This window comes from Crocodylus siamensis, chromosome 1, assembly GCF_052110815.1.
Source record: "Crocodylus siamensis isolate JL-2025a chromosome 1, ASM5211081v1, whole genome shotgun sequence".
Lineage (NCBI taxonomy): Eukaryota > Metazoa > Chordata > Crocodylia > Crocodylidae > Crocodylus > Crocodylus siamensis.
Window position 1 is genome coordinate 186,894,900 of NC_143395.1, and position 24,679 is coordinate 186,919,578.

Sequence of the window (24,679 nt, forward strand, 5' to 3'; positions counted from 1 at the left end):
CAGAGAACCACCGAGGGTTCTGCGACGGAGGGGGTGACCCAGAGACGGGGCGAAGCGACCGCGGCGCGCGGGAGCGACAGGCTCCGCGAAGAGTGCGGAAAGGCAAGCCCGGGTGGGTCGCAAGGGGCGGCTGGGCGGCCAGCGAAGTCCCTGGGGCCGGGGCCACGGGGCACGCTCAGCAGGACTTGCTGACGATGTCCATGGAGCAAGGCTCCTGAGGAAAGGAACAGGGCCCTGCTTGAGGAGAGGCAGGACTCAAGCACGACCGCTTAAGGCGGCAGCATTTGTGTTGGTTCCCCTCCGTTAAGCTTTGTGAGGTTCTTGTGGACCCACGCGAGAGGAGGGGGGCAGGAAAGGAACCCGTGCTGTGGAGGCTCGGGTGAGGGTGTAGGGGTGGAGGAGCCCTAACTAGATCACCGAGGGATACGCGGTCTCACTTCCGGACGTGCACGCGCCAGACAGTCCATCTGAACCAGAGGAATATCATCAAAGTCGTGGCAGGTGAGCTCGGGGCGTGCAACGCGGAAAGTGGGAATCTGACATACCAGCGGAGACCCGGCAGGCAAGAAGGGACACGTTAGCATAGGCAGAGGGGCGTCTTTGCTACAGGAGGGAATGCATTTTTAAGTTAAAAAAAGAAAAGAAAAACCTGGGGGTTTTGCTACATAGATATCTGCATACCTAACCCTGCTAATTCTGCACAGCACCTTGCAACACCCTTAAAAGGATCTCATAATATGCCAGGGTGCCCTAATACTTTGGCTAAGAATCACTGATCAAACTTAGTATCTTGAAAAAACTTTTTTGCCTTCAAGTTTGTGATAACTTTGGTCTATAAATTAATACACCAATACACCCTGTTTTATTGTATTGGCAGTCAGGCAGATTTAAAGTTGCAAATCCAAAGCAGTGAGAACTTCACTGATTTATTCTGCTACTATAAAATGAGTCAATTTTCTTTTATGTGTGAGAGAAAATTAAGTAATTAATTTTTACATGCACTGATGAGATACCTCTCTAAATCCTCTGAATGGGAAAGTAAGCCTTGAAACCAAATAGTCAGCATTTAAAAACAAGCCAGTAAAATCAGTGTCCAGTTTCACACTCCATTCCTGACATCACAGCTCCTCAGTTCCAGCAGGGTCCCATTTTTCCTTTGTGTGGTCTGGGTGTTAGCTTTGATCTACTGTTAATAATTCTTTTTTATTTATGTTATGGTAGTACCTACAACAGCTCTAGTGTGCTGAATTTTGTGCAAAGCTGAAATCTTTTGGAACTTTTTCCCCCATGTTTTGTAAACCTGCCTGTGGCAACTGCCAAGGAGCATAATTTTTCCAATAAACTACCAAAAATTGGTGACACTGAGTTAGATGGAAATTCCTCATCATCCACACTGGGAGCCGGTTGGAAGCTTTCTTCATTCACTCACTTTCAAGACTGTTTCCACAAATTAATGTTTTAAAGGCCAGATCTATTGTGCCTTAAAGCAAAGAGATGGATCAGACCTTAAACTAGTACTTTTTAACTCTGCAGTATTATAATTCTGCTATGGTGATTGTCATAGTTTTAATTTAATCCCTTGCAGGATTTGGCCTTCCTGGGATTATATCTGCCCTGTAGTTTTGCTTATGTCTGTGATGCTGCTGAGTTCTTCGTGATGTTATTAAAACACAGACAACAAATGGCAGAGGAGTTACAGTGCCAGTTTTCAGCAAACAAAATATGTAACACAGCCCCTAGCAATCCATGCACCTTGGGGACTAGCAGCAGTTTGCAGCACTTCCAGTTCTGGTTGCTGTATTCCTATAGTATGTAGCAAACATTTGTTGGGGCCAATACTAACAAATGTGTTCTCACAGTACTTTAAGCCATTGTTATGCCAGTACTTGCCACAGTTTGCTGAGAAACAGAACTAAGGTGTTTCAGCATAGTGCCATATGGAAGTGCCATGGGTACCAAATTCATGGTAGAAGTGCTTTTTTCCTTAAAAAAACTGTGTTCCAAGCCAAATCAGCTTCAAATCCATGAGTCATTCAGGAACCATATGTGCCCCTGCTACCAGAAAATATCCTCCACCCCTGCCTGGCTTCAGATGCTTCCAAATCCTTTGGCAGCAATCCTAGGTGCAGGCCCAAGCGCAGAGGCTTGGGATTTGGATGTCCCTGAGTTTCACTTACCCTCAGCTGTATGGCTGTGAGAGCAAGTTAGGAAGGAATATCCCATTTCCATAGAGTCAGCATATAGCCAACATCTTCCCACTGGAAGTGAAAGTGGGAGGCATTATTTTGGTCAGAGTACTACCCCCCTGCCAGAAAAGTGGTTTTCCCCTGTGTGCCCGGCTGGGCTCGAACATCCGGTCACATGCTGCTTGGGCCTGGATGTTTGGTGGTGTTTGTCTGTCCGCGCCGATGTTCTGCTGAGTGGGTGTCTCCTGGTATAGCCTTTCCCCAATCTCGCCTGCCACGACTTTGAATCTTGTTCCTGTGGTGCATGTCCGACTACCGGAGGTCTCTCGACTATGGGATGTCTGTCTGGTGATCTTCTGCGAGGCTCCACCTCCCCTCTACCTCGCCCTTACACCCTGCCTTGACGGGCTCCAGATGTCCTTCGGCCAGTTCCCTGACTGTTGAGGCTCCGCGTACGCTTGCAGAGACGGGCTGTAGGTCTGCTGGATCAACCCTAACTCCATCCACTGCGTCTCATGGCTATCTAGCCTTGTCTGAGGCTGTAAACCCCCTTTAGGTTTAAACAACACTTGGACTCCATATACCTTGCCTTGCAACCCCTCCAAAAGTGGGAAACATAAACAAAAAAAAATACCAAAAAAGAAATAGAAAGATACTAAGAGAGGCCCTCTGCCCCCTTTTCTGCCTGCTCCCATGGCCTGCCCTACAAAAACAGGCCCCAGGTGCCTGAGGTCCCTAGCTAGCCCTAAACTGGGTCTGGGCTAGACTGCAGGCTACTGTGTCCTCCTCTCCACTCTTCGCCAGCCTATGGGTTTGCTGGATCCTCAGTGGTCCTTCTTGGTACACCTTCCCCACGTCCCCTGTCAGAGCAGCTCTATACTGCTGGGGCCCATCTTCTGCAGCCACTCATGCTGCTTATGCCCTTCATCCTCCACCTGGGGCGCCTCCTTGAGCCCTCCTGAGCCCACAGTGGTCACACCTGGTCTGGCGTTTTGGCATCTGCTGGCCCTTCCAGCTCTTTGGTGGTAACCCCAGGCATCAAGCTCCTCCTGCTCTTCCCAGTCTTCTAATCCAGGCCCCTGGTCTGGATGAGGTGCCTCTGATCCCTCGCTTCCTGCACTGCTGCCGTGCTTCGAGAGGCAGTTTCCCGCATTTTTGCCCCCTGTGGTGGCTCTGGGAGAGACTTTTCTGCTGGTGCTCCTGCGGGTCTCCCCCCTCCCTCTTTGCCAGCTGCTCCTTTAATCCCTCCCTGCCGGCTCCCGCAGCTGCCCTTATCAGCTGGCCGCAGTTGTATAAAGATGCAGCTAACGAGCCATGTGGGTCCCACCTCCATCTCCGGCTCTGCTGCAGATCCTGCTGCAGGTAAAAAGTTTTTCTTTTCTTGTTTTCTTCTGAGGGTTTCTGCCCTCGGGGCTCCCCCTTGGCTCTTCAGGGTCTTATCTTCTGTTCCTCCCTGTGACATCCTGCAATTAGGAAAGCCTCCTGCGAAGTAGGGTGTGTAACAGCTCCTTTAATCTTGCAGGTCCCCCCTGTGCGACCTCCACCACTGATTGGTGGGGGGGCCACGCTTGCAGCTCGCTCCTGATCAGCATGGAGGATGGTTTTAAATATGATGCTTTTTTGCCGCCCGCCACTCATTGGCTGAGATGCCCCGGTGGCCCGGATGCTTGTTGTTGGTAAGGCGAAAACCACTCCACGTTGTTTGCCGTTGGGGAGGCAAAAACCATGCCATGTTTAAAACCGTGGTTTTTGCTTCCTTGGTGATCAGGAGGGAGCAGTGGGGCATCTCTGCCAATCAGCAGCGAGGGGGAGGGGCACGTGAGGGAACACAAAAGATTAGAGGAGCTGCTGTGCACCCCACTTCTGTCATGAATTTAGTAAGTCCCTGGCCATGGGTTACCTCTAGAATGGAGCCCAGCACGTTCATAGGGCAGTGCTTCCAGGATGATCCGCTGCATCTCTCAGCAGACCTACTCAGTACCATTAGGTTACATTCAGGCAGTGCTGAGAGGCAGAGCATGCCTCTGCATGGATGTGGCTCTGCTTCCTCCAGTTCAGCACTAGCCCCCTGTTGCCTCCCAGCCTAGACATCATGGCAGGGTTGCAGCATTGCTGTGTGGGTCTAGGAAATGTGAGAAGCAAGGACTTTTTTTTCTTTTTGGTGGAATCTTGTATTGGACCTTTTCCCTTACTTTGTTTTGTATTTACATAGTTATCTGACATATATTTACATATCCTTGGAAGTTTTCAAGAGCGGGTCGGGCAGACACTCAGTTGAGATGCTTTTTAATCAGGGATGATCCCCTTGCAGGCAGGGCCTAGACTCGGTGACCTCATGAGGTCCCTTCCAGCCTTACTTGCCTTCTCCCATATGCATCATATAGGCCAGCCTTTGTTTCTTAGGACTTTCTTCTTTTGTGTGACAAAAACAACATTCATATCTTTATCTTTGTGCTCTCTGGTGTTTTTGTCAATTTGTGAGCTCTTGGCCATCAGAGATGTTACCAGGGATCACTAAGTTGAAGTGGCTCCCATTGACCTACCACCTTAGGCAGCTTTACAAGCCACTGTTTCCTCTGGCATTTGACTTAAATGCCCCTGCTGCTCTCCCAGACCTGAGGAAGGGCACTGCGTGCACCAAAACCTCTCTCAAACCATCTCATAAAAAGAGATCACCCACATCCCTTTCTCCTCTCTGCCTGGAAGCAGCTATAGCACTGCTCCACTGGAGGTATGGCCAACTCTCATGATTGTTGGCATTGTTCTTAAAGTCTGCACTTCAGAATGCAAAATATGTATATACACACACAAGCTGGCAGCACCGACCTTGGGGCTGACTACTCAGTTCCCCCAGGGGCGTCTTCTCAGCAGGGAACAAAGGCTCTCTGTAGCACCCCTCTCCGCCCTGCCCAGCCTAGCGCCCCGCCCCCACCCACAGGTTGACGGGATCCTTGGTGGGCGGGGCCGGCGGTGGCTCGCCCAAACGCGTGCGGCAGTGATTTGTCCCTGCGGCGCCCCCATAGCGGGTTGCCCGCGCTCCGGGAGGTGGTGGCGCGGAGCGGGGCTGTGGGGTGGGGGGGGATCATGGACTAGGCTGCGCAGGAAGGGGGCGGGTAGAGGGCGGAGGCCGGCGGGGTGAGCTGCCCCGGCCCCGCGCCGGGAGGTGGCGGCGGCGGCGGACGCGCAATGGCCTCGGTAAAGGTGGCCGTGCGGCTCCGGCCCATGAACAGCAGGTGAGTGTGTGCGTGTCACCCCCCCGATATACGTCACATGGAACCTCCCAGGGCAGGGGACCCCCGCCCCCCCCCCACCTCGCGTTGGAACCTTCCAAGGGAGGGGACCCTCCACCTCGCGTTGGAACCTTCCGACTGCAGTTGTGAAAGTTTGGGGTGGGCGCAACCAAAGAGGGAGGAGGGGGTGGCGTCCGCTTTGAACCTCACCCCAGCACAGACTGCTGGACCTGGGCATGGTGGGTGCCCGGGCAGGGCCAGGAGCAGGACAGAGGGAGGGATGGAAAACATGTCTGGGTGCCTCAGCCAGGGCCACAAGTGTGTGCACACCTGCAGAGAGATGCATCTATTGATATGAGTAGATCTAGATACATATGTTACATACACAGGTATCTATCTATATGTACATCCGTCTGTATCTAATATAGCTATATTTGATCTATCCTTCAGTCTGTACACACAAGTATGTGCGTATGTTTATCAGTTGCAACTTATTTGTCTATATACACATGTGTGTGCAGACATCAGTTGAGATCAATAGAGATACACATGTATAGACAAAATATATCAGTTGCGATTGTGTGTATACATAGATCAGTCGTGATCGAGAAGTATGCACGCCCGTGTGTATATATCTACTAATCGTGATTGAGCTATGCACACAAGTGTATATCGTGTCTATAGATGTATTGATCAAGATTAGTAGATACATACGTGTGTGTATAGATGGATCAGTAGATCAATAGATCTAATATAGCTATATTGTTGACCAGTATGCATACAGATAAACATATATCTGTGTATTTAACTATATATAATCTGTCTATGTACACAGCGTGTGTGTGTTTACATAGATGTATGTTTATATTTACATTTTTGTGTGCATGTTTAATATTAGGCATAGATATGGATGGATGTACATTTATATAGAGAAAAATCTATCTATATATAGGTATATATATAGAGAGAGAGAGAGAGACAAACTGGAGATACTCCAGTAGCAGGGAGTGACGATGGTTAGAGAGCTGGGGAATATGTCTTATGAGGAGAGGCTGAGGGACCTGGGCTTGTTTAGCCTGGAGGAGGAGGAGGCATGGACGCTTTCATTTGTCACCAGCTGGCCTGCGGAGGTGGGTGTGCTCTTTTTGGCTCTTCTGCCTGTTTGTATCAATGGTGCTCAAGCAGGGACTGACTCAAGAGCCTTTTGAGGGTGTTGTGGTGTACCTACTAGTGGTAGTGTTGTGAGCACCCTGCTTTGTAGGGTGAATCCAGGGATTTTCCATAGGAATTCATGGTCCTGGAGGTGTCCTGAGCTGTTGTGTTACTTGAGCTTTGTTGCTGCAGAAGAATTGCTCTGCTTTTTTTTTATGAAGTCAAAAAAAAAAAAAGAGTAAAAAAACTTCAGAGCTGGAAGTTTGCAAGGGGTGTCCTGAGCCAACTGAGGGGTGCCTTGAATTGGAAAAGGTGGAGATCCTCTGATCTTCATCTTTCCAGAGCAGCGGAACACATTCCTTCTCAATGAAACTGCCTTGTACATGAAAAAGTCCAAGCTGCCAGCCAGGCCCCTACTGATGCTCACTTTTAATCTATTTCAGGCATCATTTTTCCCTGTCTTCTGCGGAGTTCTTAAAACTGTAAATGTGCCACTTTATTTTTTCTTGCACCCCTGATGTTCTTTAAGAAAAAAGTCTGCTTGTGAAAACCGTAGTGCATGTTGGATAAAAATTGGTGTAGGACAGCACTGAGTTGCAAGGTCTTTTTTCAAGTAGTGCTTGGACAGGTATTTGAGTGGTTGGACTACTGGCAGGGGTTTTCTGCTTCTTTTCCTGATGTGGCTACTGACATAATATGTGATCCTCAGCAATTTAAAAACATTTTTTTGGCACTTCTGTTTCCCCATCTGTGAAACAGGAATGACTTCATCCACATGGGTGTGTTGCATCTTACTTAACTATAGTTTGACAAGTGCCTTGAGATTCTCTGATGAAAGGTCCTGTGGACTTGCTAAGTATTATTAAAGCTATTTAGTAATTGTATTGTGGTAAACCCCAGGTGTTCCAGTCAGGGCATTCTTGTGCCAACTCACTGTACAAATGCATTTGTAAAAAATATATCCCTGTCCCAAAAAGCTGGCATTCAGAATATGAAACGAGGATGCTTATCTTGCTGGGATCCTATGACCCCAGCTGACTTCCTGCCCTTTGGGCAGGGGGCTGGACTCGATGATCTCCTGAGGTCCCTTCCAGCCCTGATGTCTATGAAATCTATGAAATCATAGACCAGATGAGGTAGAAAAAGGGGAATGCTGACATATGCTTGAGCATGATCACATTTTTGCAGATATGGTGGCAAAAGAGGGTGGTTACGCGGACATTAACTGACCTCCTCCATTGTCTCAGTGGTATCCTGGGAGATAGTGAGCACCAAAAGCAGGCATCGTTGATTGAGCTGAGTCAGGAATTACCGTCCAGATAGCACATGAGAAACGATGAGCAGAGTGGGATTAAGTGCCATCTTTGTCATAAGCAGTTGTGCCATAATGGAAAATGCTTTCCACTTGGCTGTTTGTTGTCAGTCTTGCCACTGCATTTGTATGTAATCCATATTGCAGTCTTCTACGTTTTCTTGCCAACTCTTCCATAGTCAATCCATCTTTCTCTTTCCTGGCACACAACCTTCTGTTATATTCTTTTGTAGGCTTTTTCTTCCTGTTCTTAGAATGTGTCCATAGTACTTCAGTTTTGTATCTCTTACATTAGCATTGCTGTTTCTCCATTTGACTGGGAAGGGACTGGACAATGAAGACAAGTAGGTGTGTTTGTGCTGGAGAAGAGGAAGCTGATGAATAAAGACAGAGGAAAGAATATTGCAATTAAAGCAGTAGTTACCTTTGCAGCAATGTTTTGTTTTAGAAGAGTATGTTGCAGTTAATTGGATGCAAAGTGATGTGGTCCTGGATGAGTTGTATCTGGGTGGATAGAGTGGAAAAGGGTCTTTCAGATGTTACACCAGGGGAGGGCAATTATTTTGGGCAGAGGGCCGCTTATCAAGTTGTGGCAAGCTGTTGAGGGCCACATGGGTAGCCCCACCCCTTGACAGGTGCCCTACCCCCTGGTCACCACCTTGGGACCAATGTCCCAAGGCCAGCACTGGTGGGGTCCAGAGCAGGGCACAGGCTGGCAGGGGTCTGTGGAGCCAGGCTGGGCTACACCAGCAGGGAGAGGCGGGAGCTGGCCCAGCTCCATAGAGCCCCTTTTAGCTGGGACCCTGTACTCCTGCCACCCTGTTCTGGGTCCCGCCAGCACTGGCCCCAGGACACTGGTGTGGGCCCCATGCACCCATTCACTCCTAGTGCCCCCCAGCCCCACGGTACAGACGGGGGGAGGGCAGCGCACGGCCCCAACCGCCTGCTCGCTGGTAAGGAAGGAGCTGGTGCTGGATGTGGGGGAAAGTTGGCCCCTCACCCCCACCCCTGTAGCTGATGCTCTGTGCTGCAGCTGCTTGCAGCCCGTGCGGAGCTGTCCTGAGCAGGCATAGACAGCCCCATACAGGCTGCGAGCGGCTGCAGCATGGGGTGCCAGCCACGGGGCGGGCAAGGGGCTGCTTCCCCATCCCTGTGCTTAGCACCAGATTGTAACCCGCCCCCGCTGCCAGCCTGGGCCCCGCACAACTCTGGGCTTGCCTGTCGGGGCTGTGCATGGCGGCAACAGCTGCAGCCCCCCTGCTTGCTGTGCCAGGCAGTGTTTGCTGCTGCTGGCTGCCCGGAGCTCACGTGCTGGGCTGCACAGAGGTGGCGGTGGGAAACACTGCCTGGTGTGGCAACTGGGGGGGCTGCAGGTGCTGGCACAGCCCTGATGGGCAAGCCTGGAGCCAGTGCAGGGTCCAGGCTGGGAGCGGGGGCGGGTTACAAGATGGTGCTGAGCGTGGGGGGCAGGGTGGTGAAATGTCCCCTCACCCACCCTGTGCCCTGTGTGCTGCAGCCGCTCGCAGCCCATGTGGGGCTGCCTGTGCCTGCTCAGGACAGCCCCGTGCGGGCTGCAGCAGGTAGCTACAACCACGTGGTGGGGGAGGGGCTGCTTTTCCCCATGCTCAGCACCAGCTCATTCCCTGCCCTTCCTCCTTACCTGAGCTTCCCGTGCCAGGGCAGCCACATGGTCCCAGTCCAGGAGCCCTTCCTGGGGCTTCCAGCTGGGCAGGCAGGGCCAGGGAGGCCCTGCTGTTGAAGGAGCTCTCCAGGGCTTCCCCTGGGCCTTTCTGACCTTGGTTCCTGTCATCTTTGAGAGGAACCAAGGACAGATAAATTCTAATTTTCTACATTTTTTTAGGGGCCCCACGGGCCAGACGGAATGGCTTCATGGGCTCAAGTCGTATTTTGCCCACCCCTGTGTTACACAGACCATTCAGCAATATTGAGAGCACTGACAGATGTGCAGCTCCCTGATCTAACTCATGGCACTTAACAGAAAGCACTGTGAGTTAGAGCGATTCCCCTGCCCCTGCAAATATTTGCTGTTTGGGGATGGGTGGGAATCAAACTCCACTTTGGAGCTGATCCAGAGAAAGGCTGCCTGCCTGCAGCCTCTCTCCTTTAGCTCCTGTCTCCCCCACAACTCTCCTGCTGTCTGCAGGGTGTGGCAGGGGAGAAGGGAAGGGATGGGGTTCCAGGCTGAGCCCGATGGGAAGAGGGCTGGAGGGGGATGACACAAAACAGGGGGCTCCAATCCATCTGCCTTCCCACTCCAGCTCAGGCTGGGCAAACCCTAGCCTGGAATTCCCTCCCTGCTCCCATCCTGTAGACAGCACTAGGGGTAGAGCTGGGCTACATCAGCCTAGCCCTGATTGCATGCAGGGACTGATGGAAGTTAGTGAAGTTAATGAAGGTGCTTCACTTTGGAGCATCTTCATTTGAACCCTCATTAGATGAGGGTTAATTTGTTGCATGATTGGACACTTTTAAAGTGCTCTGCAGCTGTGCACTTTTGTCACGGCACAGCTGTGGTGTGCTTTCAGGGGTCCGATTGTGCAACAAATGTCACTCCTGTTAGTATCTTTAAACCTGATTTAGATGTGAAGATATAGAAGGAAGGCAGAGTTGAAGACATTCAGGAAACTAGCTATATTCAATTTTTAAAGCCAAGCACTTTTTTGTTTCATTTAAAAAATATTTAAAACTGTGTAACTGCAGTTTGACCCTAGCATAATGTTCTCAAGATTGTTTTGATGGTCCCTCCTAAGAAAAGATAACTGCCTACTTACAGGCTTAATTTTTTCTTCCTATTTTATTCTGCCAGAGGTTGAAATACATTTGAAAAGATCTCACTTCCATGAGCTATAGCGGATTTTGATCATTTGATAAGGTTCAAAAGGGGACCTGAGAAATTCATGGAGAATAAATCCATCCATAGGTATTAAACATGATAGTTAAGGGTGAAACCTCCAAATTAGAACAGAGTAGGCCTCTGGATGCTGGAAGCTAGAGTGTGGGAAAGGGCAGGCAGGATAGGCCCTGACTAAGCATCCACTCTGCATTTATAAGATGCATAAGCAATCTTACTGTCCACTCTATCAATGTGGGAAATGGTGCACTAGGCTAGGTAGACCTATGGTGTTAATTTCCTTTAGAAAAGTGTAATACATGTAATTAAATGTAAAAATGTAATTACATGTAATACATGTAATTACATAAAAATCTGTAAGCACTCAGTGAAGGTTTCTAGCCTCTTTCCATCCCTTTGATTATTTTTATTTAACCAGGCTGTGACATTTATCTGAGCTTATAATACACAGAGTTTGTCTGCATAGCCGACTTCACTGCAGTGTGGGGACAGTCAATCTAACTTTAAATAAGCCAGCTTCAATATCAAGCAGTGAAGTCAGAGCAGCATGGAGCTCCACATTGGCTCATTTACCCTGTTGAGAAGTCTGTTTAGAGAATTTACTGCCATTCTGCTGACCATGTACTGCTTCTGTACCCAAACTACCTACAGCATCTCAGCCATGCATTGCAGTGTGTGGTATAGATACGCTCACGGTTGAACTGCAGCCACACAAATAGCATGTTTTCCTGTGTAGCCAGGCACTGCACTTGTTCATTGATACACAGGACGCTGCCTAATCAATCACTTGTCAGTCCATTTGGGAAAGATATGAGCAGCTAAATATCTCATAAGGCTGTGGCAAGGGTCAAGAAACTACGCTTGCGCACACAGTGATGTTAGGGTTCAGAGAGCACAGGGGAAGGAAAATAAGCAATTCAGTTCATAAAACTATGGTTAAGTATTCGTGGCCTCTCTTCAACAGTTTTGAATTTATTTATGGGAAGACAGTGGGTTTTTTCCTAGTTAATGGTAGAACAGCCTGTGCAGTAGCTACTATGTACTACCCTGATGTATGTAGACAGATCAGATTTTCTGCCAATCATTCCAGTAACTGGATGCAAACCCTGGCACCTGAATTTTTTGCCTGGATGGCTGCTTCTTTCGAATGACGAACAGTGTCCACAACTTTATCTTTGTGCACTTTGGTGTGTTTGTTGATTTGAGAGGTCTTGGCCATCAGAAATGTTACTAGGGAAGTGGCTGTCGTCAGTGCCCTCTGAATGTCTGATGTACTTTGTTAGCATTATAAATGGCAGAGCTGGTCCTTAAAAGTTTATAGTGTAAGCTGAGCACTTTCGTCAGCAAAGAAGCTGATCATATGGTGACCTTATCCCATGTTGTAGTTTTGAGCCTACTCTGTACTTTGATGGGAGATGGCTTCTGTAAAGCTAGGGTTCTGCTGAAAGCAAATGGAACTCTTCTCTTTGATATAATTGATCTTTTTAGGGCTGCTCCAGGTATCCATCAAATGAGAAGTACACTGAAGTTTGTGAAACCTTTGAGGGTCAAACTGTTCTTCTCTTGAGTGTAGTGCCATTAGTTCTTCTGTATTAATCATACTCTAAATTCAATAACTGTATTTTTCTTGTGTAGGTTTCCCTTTGCTGTATCCTGAAATTCTTTATTTCTTTTTCTAAGTTGTTGTGTAGCATTGAGGTGTGCTTTGTGGACGAGCAAAGGCTTTAAAAATTAAATTTGTGAGTGAAGTCTCACTGTATCCAGTTTGTACTGTCTTTAAACCATAAAAACTGTACTACATAAAATAAAAACATACTTTTTATTAACTAGTAAACTATTGTGTATCGGTGGCTTTAATAAATATGTTTTATTTTAAGTTTAATTGTATTGTGCAGCTTACTTCATGGTTTAAACATCTGTATTGTTAAGGCTTCAGTTTTTAAGATGTTGCACTATCTAGCACAGCAACATCATTAAATACATAATAAGATGTACATATGCATTTTGGACTGAGTCATGCAATAGGAAAGAGCTTATTATTTTTCCAGGATAGCTTGCTATTACATCATATGCATGACAAAATTTAAGAGTTCTGTTTGTATGTATCATTTTCTTTTATTTGATTTGGTCTGAATGGGGTAAATTCATTGGACCACCATAGTCTCTAAAAATATTGTATCACCTACAAGAGGCATTTGTTTGTTTATTTGATTTATATGCCAGTATTCGCAGCAGAGGCTTTGGGTAGCTTACATCAGGAGAACAGTATAAATTTATAAACTGTGAAACAGCTTATAGAAGAGGAGAAAACACAGCAGAAGCCCACTAAACCCAGTCTATTTTTTCCCCTAAATGTATGCCCAGATAGATAAGTCTTACACTGCTTTTGAAAGATATCCAGGCTTGGGGTCTGGAGGGTCTCTAGAAGGAGAGAGGTCCAGACCTGCAAGGTATCTTCTGAGAACAGCCTCCTACAAGTGTTTGCTAAGAAGATTTTGTGTGTTGATGGTACTTGCAGGAGGTTGTTCTTGGCTGACCTTAAGGATCACAATGGGATATAAGGAGGAAGGCCATCCCTTAGGTATGTAGGGCCCAGATCATTTAGGGTCTTATTAATCAAGACCAGCACCTTGAATTGTTCTTAGAAAGCTGTTGGGAGCCAGTGCAGACTCTGGAGTACTGCAGTTTTGTGCTTCTGGTGCCTCAGCTCCATCAGAAGGTGGACCACTGAGGTCTGCACCAGCTGCAGATTCTGGCTGGTTTGCAAAGGCAGCCCCACGTAGAAGACAGTGCAGTAGTCCAACCCTGAGGTGATAAAGGCATGGATGAAGCTGGAGAGGGCAGATTTGTAACTGAAGGAAGGTTCGCAGTTTTGAAAGGCACTCCTAGCCGCCGTTGTCCCTTGAAGATCCAGGTACAGCAGAGGATCCAGGAGCACCCCCAAGCTGTAAATCTGACCAAGAAGAGGGGCCTGAACTCTTATTAATCAGAGATATCTAGATGGGCTGGAGCTGTTCTGTAACCTTCTCCCCAAAAAGGTGAAGCTGGCGACAGTGGTTCCCAAACTTTTTTTTTTCTGTGGACCAGCACTGGAGTGGGATGAGGCAGACAGAGTTGGCTGCCTCCCTCCTGGGGCTGCCCCACCACCCAGCACATGGCTGCTGCTCACTCAGGTGGACAGATGGGGGTCCACGTGGGGGGCTTGTGCCATGACCTGGCAGCCAACTCTTCATGGCCCGGTACTGGGCCACAGCCTGGTGGTTGGGAACCTCTGGTGTATCCTTTCAAATGTGAATGGAAATCTGGATATGGAGATGGCTGATTTGGCTAACACAACACTGTAACAACAACCTTTAGATGAGTGGTTCAAGTTTTTAATGGCAATATAAAATGGTTAAGAAATAGTTTCTTAATTTTTTTTAAAGTAATAGCTGGTTAGTGAAGAGACAGCGAGACATGTTATTCATCTTTACAGAACAAAGCTCTCTGGGAGTTCACTGTTAGCTGAAGTATGATGCTGGCTGATGGAATGATTTTGGGTCTCATTTAGTTTTACAGTTAGCTATGATTTGTGTAGAAATGAGCATTAAAATGTCAGTATAATGTTGAGTATGTTGGAAGACTTGGTTGGGAGGTGATAAGGAAAGGGGATATTGAAAACAAATGGTGGTCAGTTTGTGGCCTCCAGCTTAGTCTCCTTTTAACCTTCACCAAAGCCTCTTTTCGGGCGTTTGATTCTGTTTTTCCTCTGACATTTTTATTTACTTGTTTCCTATTTACTAGTCAACCTCTTGGTGTTGGCCCAAATGGCAACTTCTCAGACCATGAGTAGTGTTATCTGTGAATGGTGTAAGCTATTTTTCTTCTCACTGACAAATCTCTGCTGTCTCCTTGGACCCTTTCTTTGAGTAATACAAGGCTGTCTAGCATCACTGAATCAAGGTCCCCTGTTAGAGTTCTTTTCCTGTCCTTGCCACGAGGTCTGTTTTTTGTGTGCACGTCTGTGTACATAATTTGCCCCTTCTAACTAACTGATTTCTAGAATCTATGGCCAGTTTCCTTACTGGAGACCTGAAGGAAGATGTAATTTGCTATTCGGATGGGTTCCACATGCATTACTCCTTTTATCATAAAGGCTTTGGAGTGGTGCTTTACAGTTATTGCTTTCTGACAGATTAAAGGATGGGTCCAGCAATGACACCTGTAGGACGAGGAAGAAAAAAAGGTTTTGACTTGCATGTATTAAGGCTGATTCTTCAGCAAATACTTTCTTCAGCAAGCTTTAAATATATTGTAATTAAATGTTTTAAATTAAATTATACAATATTATAATATTTATAAAATATTATACAAATATTTTACATTGAATACAGATGTGAATCATGAAATTAGAAGTGAAAATTGAATTATTAAAAATGAATTAGAAACTACTGTCAAGTTTGTAAAAAAAAAAAAAAAAAATTGTTTTAATTTCTGCCTCGATGTTTGTATTCCTCACAGGGTGGATTTATTGAAACTGCTGATTTTAGTCATGATCTACTTCATCAACAGGAAATTTTGATTCAAATGCATTGTAATTTTGTATTGTGTTTGCAGTTTTATTTTTCTCATAAGCTTTATTTATCAGTGTAACCAATTTACTAAATGAGGCATTCCGTTTTTCATTATACACCGCCTACAATTTATTTAAGCAATTGTGTGCCTTTAAAATACATCAATTAATTCTTTTGTTTTATATTTTAAGTTTTAGTTTTAGATTTTATTTTTATGGTAGAAAATAGTGAATAAGATCATAGGAAAGTAGAACTGGAAGGTACATCCTAAAGCCCTCCAGTCAGCCCCCTGCTCAAGGCAGGATCATCCCTGACTAAACCATTCCAGTCAAGTGTCTGTCCAACTTGCTGTTGATTTTGAGGGATGGAGAATCACAGTAGCCCATGCAGGATGCGTCTACATGTGCCATTAAGTTGATGTGATAAACTCTGGCACAGTTTTCACCAGAATTTATCATGGTGCTTCAGTAGCACATGTAGATGCTCAGACTGTGGTCCAAGACACGCATGCAGATGTTGCAGCCAGGACCACAGCGGTTTGAGCTGGGGCACAGTAGCCCCAGGCTGGCAGGGTGCTTTGGGGGAGGGGAGAGTCAGCTCTGGGTGCCAACGGTGGATGGCAGGGGGTCTGCCTGGGGCACAAGGTGCTAAAGTGAGGGGATGGGCAGCAGGCAGACCCCACACTTTTGTACCTTCATGCCCCAGCCAGCCTTGGTCACCATCTACCTGTGCACTTTGGCACAGTAAGTAACTGCAGTGTAAGATAGTACTAGTCCCGACAGAGCTATCTTAAGGTGCAATTAACTGATCTACCATGCCCTAATACTCGTGCATGTGAAAACAGTGACACTTTTCTGTGGAGCTAATCAGTTAGCCCTGTAGTAAAGCACACGTGTAGACATGTCCACTGTGTACCAAAAAAAAATATATATATACTACTTGTTTTATTCATGATTTGTGTTGAGGTTTGCTTGATGATGGGGTTAAATTAAAATTCATAAAAGCAACATTATTATGATTGTTAAATAAAATGACCGTAAATGTGTTTGATGCATGAGAAAGGTTCCACCACTCCTCTGTGTTTTGCTTATTAAAATGGATTTATTACATGAAGAATGTGTTATCTGTAGTGAAAGAACTGAACTGATTGTTCCTGGTTACTGTCTCTCTTAAGATGCTAGAAAAGTAGGTCTCCTCTTTTCACACCTAGGTCATAGATTAGAAGAGGGAAAAAAAGCTTCCTTGCCTTTTCAACTTTTAGGTGGTTTCTTAGTTTCAAACTGAACTACTTAAATAAAGCAGAATGAAGATATTGTTCTCTTGGCACCTGGAGAAGAAGCTACTCTTGTAAGAAGGAAGTTTAGTGTTTAAACAAATCTCATTGCAGGTGCTTTTCCCAGTTCAAGAGTATGTTGGTTTTTTTTAAACTTCAGCAACAAATATGTATGGCTTAATACTTAAGCGTTAACGTTTATGCCCTAATACAGGTTAGTTGTTAAATTAAAAAAGAAAAATGTATTTAAAATATGATTTCAGTGTTTTATTTTTAAATTACATTTTATTAACTATGGTCTTTTGCATGTCCTTAAAATCTGCTCTGTAGAGCAAACCAACTAAAGGGATGATGCATCATAGAGGTTAGGCTGTGGAACTATATAGTCATTCACAATTGTGAAGGTAAAACTGATTTATTATATAGGTTTTAAATTTTAGTGGTGAAGGGATCATAGAATCATAGAAAGTTAGGGTTGGAAGGGACCTCAGGAGGTCATCTAGTCCAACCCCCTGCTCAAAACAGGACCAGCCCCAACTAGCTCATCCCAGCCAAAACTTTGTCTGTCTAGCTAGGTTCTGAAACCCTGCAAGGATAGAACTTCTACCACTTCTCTGGGTAACCTGTTTCAGTGCTTTACTTCCCTCCTACTGAGAGAGTTTTTCCTAATAACTAACCTAAACTTCTCTTGCTGCAACTTGAGACTGTTGCTCCTTGTTCTGTCATCTGCCAGCACTGAGAACAGTCTAGCTCCATCCTCTCTCAAACCCCACTTCAGGTAGTTGAAGGCTGCTATTAAGTCTTATCTCAGTTTCCTCTTTAGACTAAATGAGCCCAGTTTCCCCCAGTCTTTCCTCATAAATCATGTCCCCCAGCCCTCAAACCCTTTTTGTTGCCCTGTGTCTTAGAAAAAGGCTGTTTGGTGACTTTAGGTTTTGGCTTAACTAATATATACTGTTTTAATATTAATAATTCAAAATTGCAGGTCATATCCACAAGCTATCAGGCATAAAGTTGGGGGTTTTGGTCATTTCAGTAGATCTGAGTTTCTTTCTTCCCTATGTTCAGCATGCATTGTCTCAGTTACATAATGCTACCATTGCAAAATTGTTGTACATACCACTGTACAGTTTAGAAAGAATACCATGTTTGTCTTTAAAAGTAACAACTTCAAATTAAGCATCAGATTAAGGGAAATATTTTCACCATGTAAAACAACAACAGCTTGGTTGTTTTTATAACGTCTCTTACACCCACTTTCTTTTAACTACTTTGTATTTTGTGAGAACTACATCAGGACACTTGTGACCCAGAAGGAGTTAAAGTGCCACCCCCAGGCGTTCCCATCTGGGCATTGCTTTCCCCATTGCTCTTGTTGTACAGGTTGCCTGGGTCCCCTGCTCCCTCGGGCTTCCTTTCTTCCACCCCAGGGAGCTGGGCAGCTTGCAATAGACTGGGTTGTACAGCACTGCACAACCTGCAGCGCTACCCTGGCGGAGCCCATGACTAGGATGCCTCAGAGGTGTGATTCAGTGGGATAACTCATATTTGGGGAGTTTAAGGGGAGGCGGGATGTAGATGGGGGGAGAAGGCATGTGGTGCGTTGCCCCAGGGCACCATGGGCCCCACTAGGGCAGCCCCTGCTAGTGTGGCCCATGTGGCATGTCTCCCACCTGCTTAAAAGATGGACAACTCTGATTTAAAAGACAGATCAAGTACAATAAGACCAAGGTAACTCAAAGCTTGGAAAAAGCAGAACATTCCTCTTGCTCGAGCATGGACTGCAATGCTGGTTTCTCACACTTTCTGACCTCCCTGTCTGAGTACGGATTATTGTTAAGCCTGTTTGGGTCAGTTTTACTTATGTCAGCCATTTAAGCTGGGTGCGTAGCCAGGATTATGTTTGGTTGTCTTCCGTTTCTTTTCAAGAGAAAAAGGAAAGCATGGGCAGAGGGGGGCGGGAGAATGTATTATGCAATAATTACAAAGCACAAACAGTACAGCCTCATTATAATGAATCTCCATAGAACTGGGAGAAAAAAGTTCATATAAAGGGGGTGTTTGCTGTAATAATGTTTGTCAGTTTTCTGCATCATTCTTATAAAAAATTATTTCTGCTGTTAAGATTGTTAACACTAGGAATTTATTATAATGAGGTTGCCCTTTGTAATTTACTTTGTAAGCAGAAAGTTTTCCATATGTACAGTAAGGCAGATACATTTGTCAGAGGAAGAGTATTTATGAGTCCATGGTTTAACTGTGCGGGCACTGGTCTCTCTCCAGTCTGCTTTCAGCTTCTGATATGTTGCTTTCAACCTGCTGTTCACAACCTGTTTTATTAGGTTTGGTCAAAAACTTGTATCTGAACATATTAAAAATCTGTGTGTTCCTGGGTTGGTTTGACTTGAGTGTAGATCTTGTACAAACTAAACAGTCTGAATTCAGTTCATCTGCCTTCCACTGTTTTACATCCACAAGTATGTATCAACTTTATTTAATGAGCCGTGGCACAGTTTTGCTTTAGAAACAGATTTGGGTAGAAGGTGGGAGGAAGGAGCTCAGAAGAGTTGTTTCATCAGCTGTGTTTCAGCCTCTGATTCATTTTCTGAGCTTAATTGTACTTTGCAGTTGTAATTAGTTATATGAATTATAGGTAAAATGTACCAAAGCTGTTCTGGTAGAGTTCTTTTCTGTTTTCTGATTTGTACTTTATGCACTTGTATTGTTTGTTAATTATATCAAGTCATATTTATATGTATATATAGATGAGCCACTGTAAAGTCCTCTAGTTCTTCCTTAGTTGCTTTTTGAAATTTGGTACCTGTCTCTTGGTATGCACAATGTTTGCCACATTTTGCTCTAAGTTTTTCTCTTGGTCAGAGCAAACTTTATACTCTGTACAGAGCTGGATGGAAACGTAGAGGTAAAATTTGGAGAACTCCCATGTATCATCAGGAAGCTAGGCATTAGCCTTCTGTTTTCATACAACCAGAAGTTCAGTTAAATGTGGTAATGGAGGAATTTCTATGCTTGAGACCTGACAGCAGTGTACTGAATGTTAGCCCAGCTAGTCTGCTTCTGGGTTGGAAGATAATCTGTGCATGGCTAGCACTTGTCTATTTGGGAGATGGTGTGCAGGGACAGTGCAGCCTAATGCTACAAGCTGTGATTTAAACATATTGCCCTCCTACCATTTGTTTATACTGGAAGCTAACATCACTTTTAGAAGTGATACTAAATAATGACTCATAATTCACTGTGATTTGTTTAGATCTACAAGCTGGCAGTGTAAAATAGGAAGGTGCCAAACAGGCTTTTTTTCCCTTTTTTTTTCTTTTAAAATGAACAGAAGATTTGAGCACCTCTCAAATGGAAAGAAATATTCTGTAATTTGCTAAAGCAAATTTATGATGCCAGTAATTACCTTAAATCTGGTCCGTAGACAGAAGTGCTTACATTGTACAAGTTGGGAAAGCAGAATTCTTTGAATTAAGGAAGCAATTTTTGATAAGTAGGGAAACTAGTTGCATTTTAGCTTAGTCCCTTTCTTACACACCAGGCTAACAAATTGGCTTTAAATAAACTCATAAGCAGTTCCCTTTAAAGATTATACTGATTTTGGATTAGGTCAGATTATGGGAATTTAGAGTCCTTTCAAACTATCTCTTGGTATTTGGGGTTGATTTTCTTATAATTATTTGTTTTTATTTAAAGAAATCCCAGACTGAATAACTATTAAATGTGTTGCTCTTGCTAACTACAAATAATGTTGTTGTTTTTTACTGAAATTCATGGATTTCAATGTAACACAAGAATTTCAAAAATGGGAAAGGAGCAATTTTGTAAACAGGACATTTGGGTGAACCTTTCTTTTTGTTGCTTGTATAAAGTGAATTTCTGCCTTGTCAGCTGCCTCTCTAAGAACATTCTACTTAACTCCAGTAAACATTCATTTATAGAGAAAACAGCTTGTTTTCAGCATTCTAAATTAAAAGCACAATTGATTTTTACAATCAGCATTTTAATTCATGTTTATGAAATGCTATGCATGAAATGTTGTAAACACAATTAATATAGTCTGTAACTTTAAAGTGTTTAAATCCCTTTCAAAGAGATATTTACTATATTCAAGGTAAAATTTATTCACAGACTTTAATGGGCTGCATCAAGAAATGGCCGGGGTGGTGGTGGTGAGGGTGGGGTTTGCAGTGGGAAGTTGGACTGAAGCCAAGGAGAACATGAAGTAGGATAGAAGGCTGAGAATTAGAGAAGCAACAGTTGATTGTCCCAAGGAAAGTGGGCTATGAAAGTAAGGCTTCACTGTCACTGGGCTTCAAAGCAAGGAGTATCAGTAGGTCTGTAACAAGCTGGAACTGGGGTCAAGAAGGAGGGTGGTTGATGTAGTTCATGCACTGTCTTCTTTCTCTCTCATCTGACAAGCACTAACATGCGTGGTTTTGACCTTGCCAGAGTGATGTACCCAGAAAACAGTGCAATGCAGTTTTGCTTTCCATAAATGGAAAATACCTGGGAAGTTACTGGAACATATCCTAGGGAAGGCCATTTGCAAACATCTGGAGGAGGAAAGGCTGGTCATAAGCAGCTAGTATGGATTTATGAAAAACAAATAGTGTCAAACAAGCCTGATTTCCTTCTTTGACAAAGTAACTACTTGGGTGGATGAAGAAAATGTTATGTATGTAGTGTGTTTCCGGGCTGGGCAATTATTTGGGCTGGAGGCCACTTAAGGAGTTTTGGTAAGCTGTTCAGGTTCGGGAAGAGGGAATTGCTGACCCGGCCTCAGTCCCTCCTGTCATGGCTGTTTATGTCGCCCAGCACAGCAGGTTGGGATGTGGGGAGACATCATCTGATCCTAACCAGTCCCTGGCCTGACTGCCCCGCATCTGCCATCAAGGCATCTGATGGAATGGGTGGGCAGGGAGGGACCACTGTGGGCAGGTCACTGTTGGCTGGGCAGATGGGATGGGGCCACAAGTGGGCATCTAGTACAGGACAGGCAGGCAAGGCTGAGGCCAAGGCCAGGATCATGACAGTGCAAAGTTGGGGCCCAGTACAAAGCCGTGATCCACTCCGCATGCGTCCTTGCGATACCTGGTGGTTCCTTTTTTATAAATATATGTGCTGCTTTTTATAAATATATTTTCATAGGCAATGAAGATTTGGTACACAAATTGAAAAACTATTTGAAGAGTGTGAATACAGAAGAATTAATTTAATTATAGCACTTTAACATTGCTAGGAATAATGTGATAAAATCCATAATGGAAAATTAAACTATATCTAAAAAATTCTACTAAATAAGAACTTTTGGGCTGTGGAATAGTCTTTGAAAAGAAATGCTAGCGGCCCAGTGATTGGGGAGATCTGTAACTCTTTGGGAAAAAAGTCACAACTAACTGTAGGAAACAATATTACATGAACAGGGATGTGGCACTACAACAAAATAACCATATAGGTAGCTTCCTTTTTTTGACTTGCACACATGCATAGGGCATTTTTAAAAACTACTCACTATTTTAGAGTGTGAATGTGAGGCCTTCCGAAAGAAGATCTTGCCTTTTTTATTTGAACGATGCAGAATGAAGTTCTTAGGCTTATTGCTTAGATGTTGCATCCTTTTAATTGACTGGCTGGGACTGAGAATTAAACTGGATAAAATGACTGTACAAGATGTTCTTGTGTAGTCTCAAGTTACACAAACTCATTTCCCTGAATTTTTGATGCAAATGCTTCATGTTTTCCAAGCAAAAAAGGTTATTATAATGACTGCCCTGTTTTCCCCACTCTTGTAGTAGCACTGAAAAACACAGAGCTTGTAGTTCCATTGTGGCTTCAGCAAAGTGGCAGTGTGGGTATATGTGGAGGAGAATTAGCTAAGTTTATGTTTTAGAATTTTTTTCAAGCAAAACTGTTTAAAACAGTTTCATACTCGCCTCCTGCTTTGGGCCAGATCTGGACCTCAGGGCTGTTTGTGGGTCAGATTCAGGCCAGGGCACAGGGTGGCTTTGGTGGTGGCAGCTTTAACCCTTGCTGTGCCATGTGCCCCGTGCTGTGTGCCACATGCTGAAGCTCCAGCTTCAGCTCCTGCTGTATGCCCCATGCTGGAGCTGGAGCTGGAGCTGCTGCCGCCGGCACGTTTCATGCTAGGGCTGTGGCCTTGGCATGGAATACACAGTGGGTGGCAGCCGTGTCTCTGGCATGGAGCAGGTGGCACAGTGCTGGCTCTAGCTCTAGCACAGGACATGCGGTGGCAGCATGGGGTACTGGCTCTGGCGGTCTCTAGCACAGAGCATAGGAACATGGTAGTACTTCAGAACACAGGACACACAGTGCTGGTTCCAGCTCCAGGTCCAGCACAGGGCATGGTGGCAGCAGTGGTGGGACAAGTGCCTGAGGAGCTGGGGCCATAGTGGTGGTGACAGGCAAAGTGACTGGAGGGTGACTGGGGTTGTCAGCCCTCATTTGGTCTCCTGCCACCGATTGCAATGTCTACTTGGGCTCATGGGTTTTGGATTCAGAGGCAGGCCCCTCACCTTAGCCATGCAGCGCCTGCCTCCAACTTCTGGTGTCCAGTTTGTAGCCCTTAAATCTAGCTTGTAGGCCATGTTTTAAACCAGGGATGTCAACTGAAAATTCAAAACAATTTATTATGTAATCATTCCTGTTTAAAAGCATTATAAATGTTAGTGCATGTATTCAAGGGTTTTTGTTTGTTTTTAATCAGTAGCATTATTTAGGAAGTTGGGTGTGTAATAAAAGTAGACTGAAACCTCTACTTTCCCCACATATTTTCTGTTACCACCCCAGGAATAAGGCAGTGACCCTTGTTGGAATGTAGATAGAGGGGGAAAGGTGACCTGCTAATTTCAAATATAGTCTTAATTAAAAGAAATTTAAGACTAATTTGAGATTTGGGTCACAATCTTAAAATGCGTATTTCAAACCTATTAATAGTGTAACACATTTCTACAACTAAGTTCTTGAACTAATTTCTCTGAAGCCTGATTCTTTGAAATGATGGGATTACAGAAAGTTTAACTGATTAAGTTAGTAGGGCAGACTCCTGCTTTGTACAGCCACTGAGCTTTTTCAGAGCTTTACTCTTTCTGGAAACAGGGCAGTGGAGGGAAGTGTAAGCAGCTAAAATCATTGGTGTGCTAACGTTCCAGTTGTTCAGTAGTTGTATCCCGGTAATACCCAGAAGCCCCAGAGAAGTGCTTTATGAAGAAAAGACCCTAGCCTTAAGAGTTGATAAACTGAGAAAGTGTTGGTTTTTCTGTAGATTTGCGATTTTTTAATCTTGTATTTTTTTTCTGAAGTGCCAACTAAATTTGGCTGCCTTTTTAAATCAGACTTTTTATATGTAATGTAGGTAGGGAAACAGGTGAAAGAGGATATAACCTTACAAATCAGCTCAGAAAGAAGATTCTGTGTTCCAAGAAAGCACTGATTTAAGAGTTTTTAACTGTTTACATTATTTAACTGGAAAGACAAAATACAGTCACAGAATAAATGAAGAAGGTAGAAGACCTGTAGCAGTTGAATTGTGTTGGGAACTAGCTAGTACTGTACTTGTAATGCCATATTCCAGGGGTGTCAAATTGGGACTCAGGGGCCACAGACTGGCCACACATGCCAGATTCAGTGTGCCAGGTGGACCTAGCCCCATGCACCACATGCAGCATGTGCTGAAACTAGCCCCACATGCTTGCAGGATCTGGCCTCGTGCCTTGCATCCAGCATGTGTGCTGGTTCCAGCCTTGTGGGTCTAGTCCACTGCAGGCTGTGTGTGACATGTGAGTTCAATTAAAGGCTCATCATCAGTAGCACAGATGAGATGACAGGATCTGGCTCACGAGCTTCACTTTTGACGCTCCTGCCATACACTATGCCAGGGGTCGGCAACATTTTTGGGCAGAGTGGCGAAAACACCCACAACTGCAACTTGTGAGATGTTGGTGTGCCAGGGATGGATGACAGGGGAACCCTGAGGAGCCCGATCCTTGCTGTTGCCGTGTAGCCCTGGCCCCTTCCCTACCATCTGCCCAGAGGCACATGTGCCAGGCAAAATGCCTTTGTA

General features: G+C 45.1%; 1 protein-coding gene across 5 annotated transcripts in view; it reads left to right on the forward strand.

Annotated features, from left to right (window-relative positions):
* The first annotated feature begins 5,273 nt into the window (after positions 1-5,273).
* Positions 5,274-24,679, forward strand: part of KIF16B (kinesin family member 16B) — a 261,851-nt gene continuing 242,445 nt past the window's right edge. For all 5 annotated transcript variants that reach the window (XM_090051109.1, XM_090051128.1, XM_090051118.1 and 2 more), the window contains exon 1: positions 5,274-5,419. In XM_090051109.1, coding sequence (XP_089907235.1) covers positions 5,373-5,419 — 47 coding nt within the window. In that variant the 5' untranslated portion in view covers positions 5,274-5,372. The remainder of the gene's footprint in view (positions 5,420-24,679) is intronic.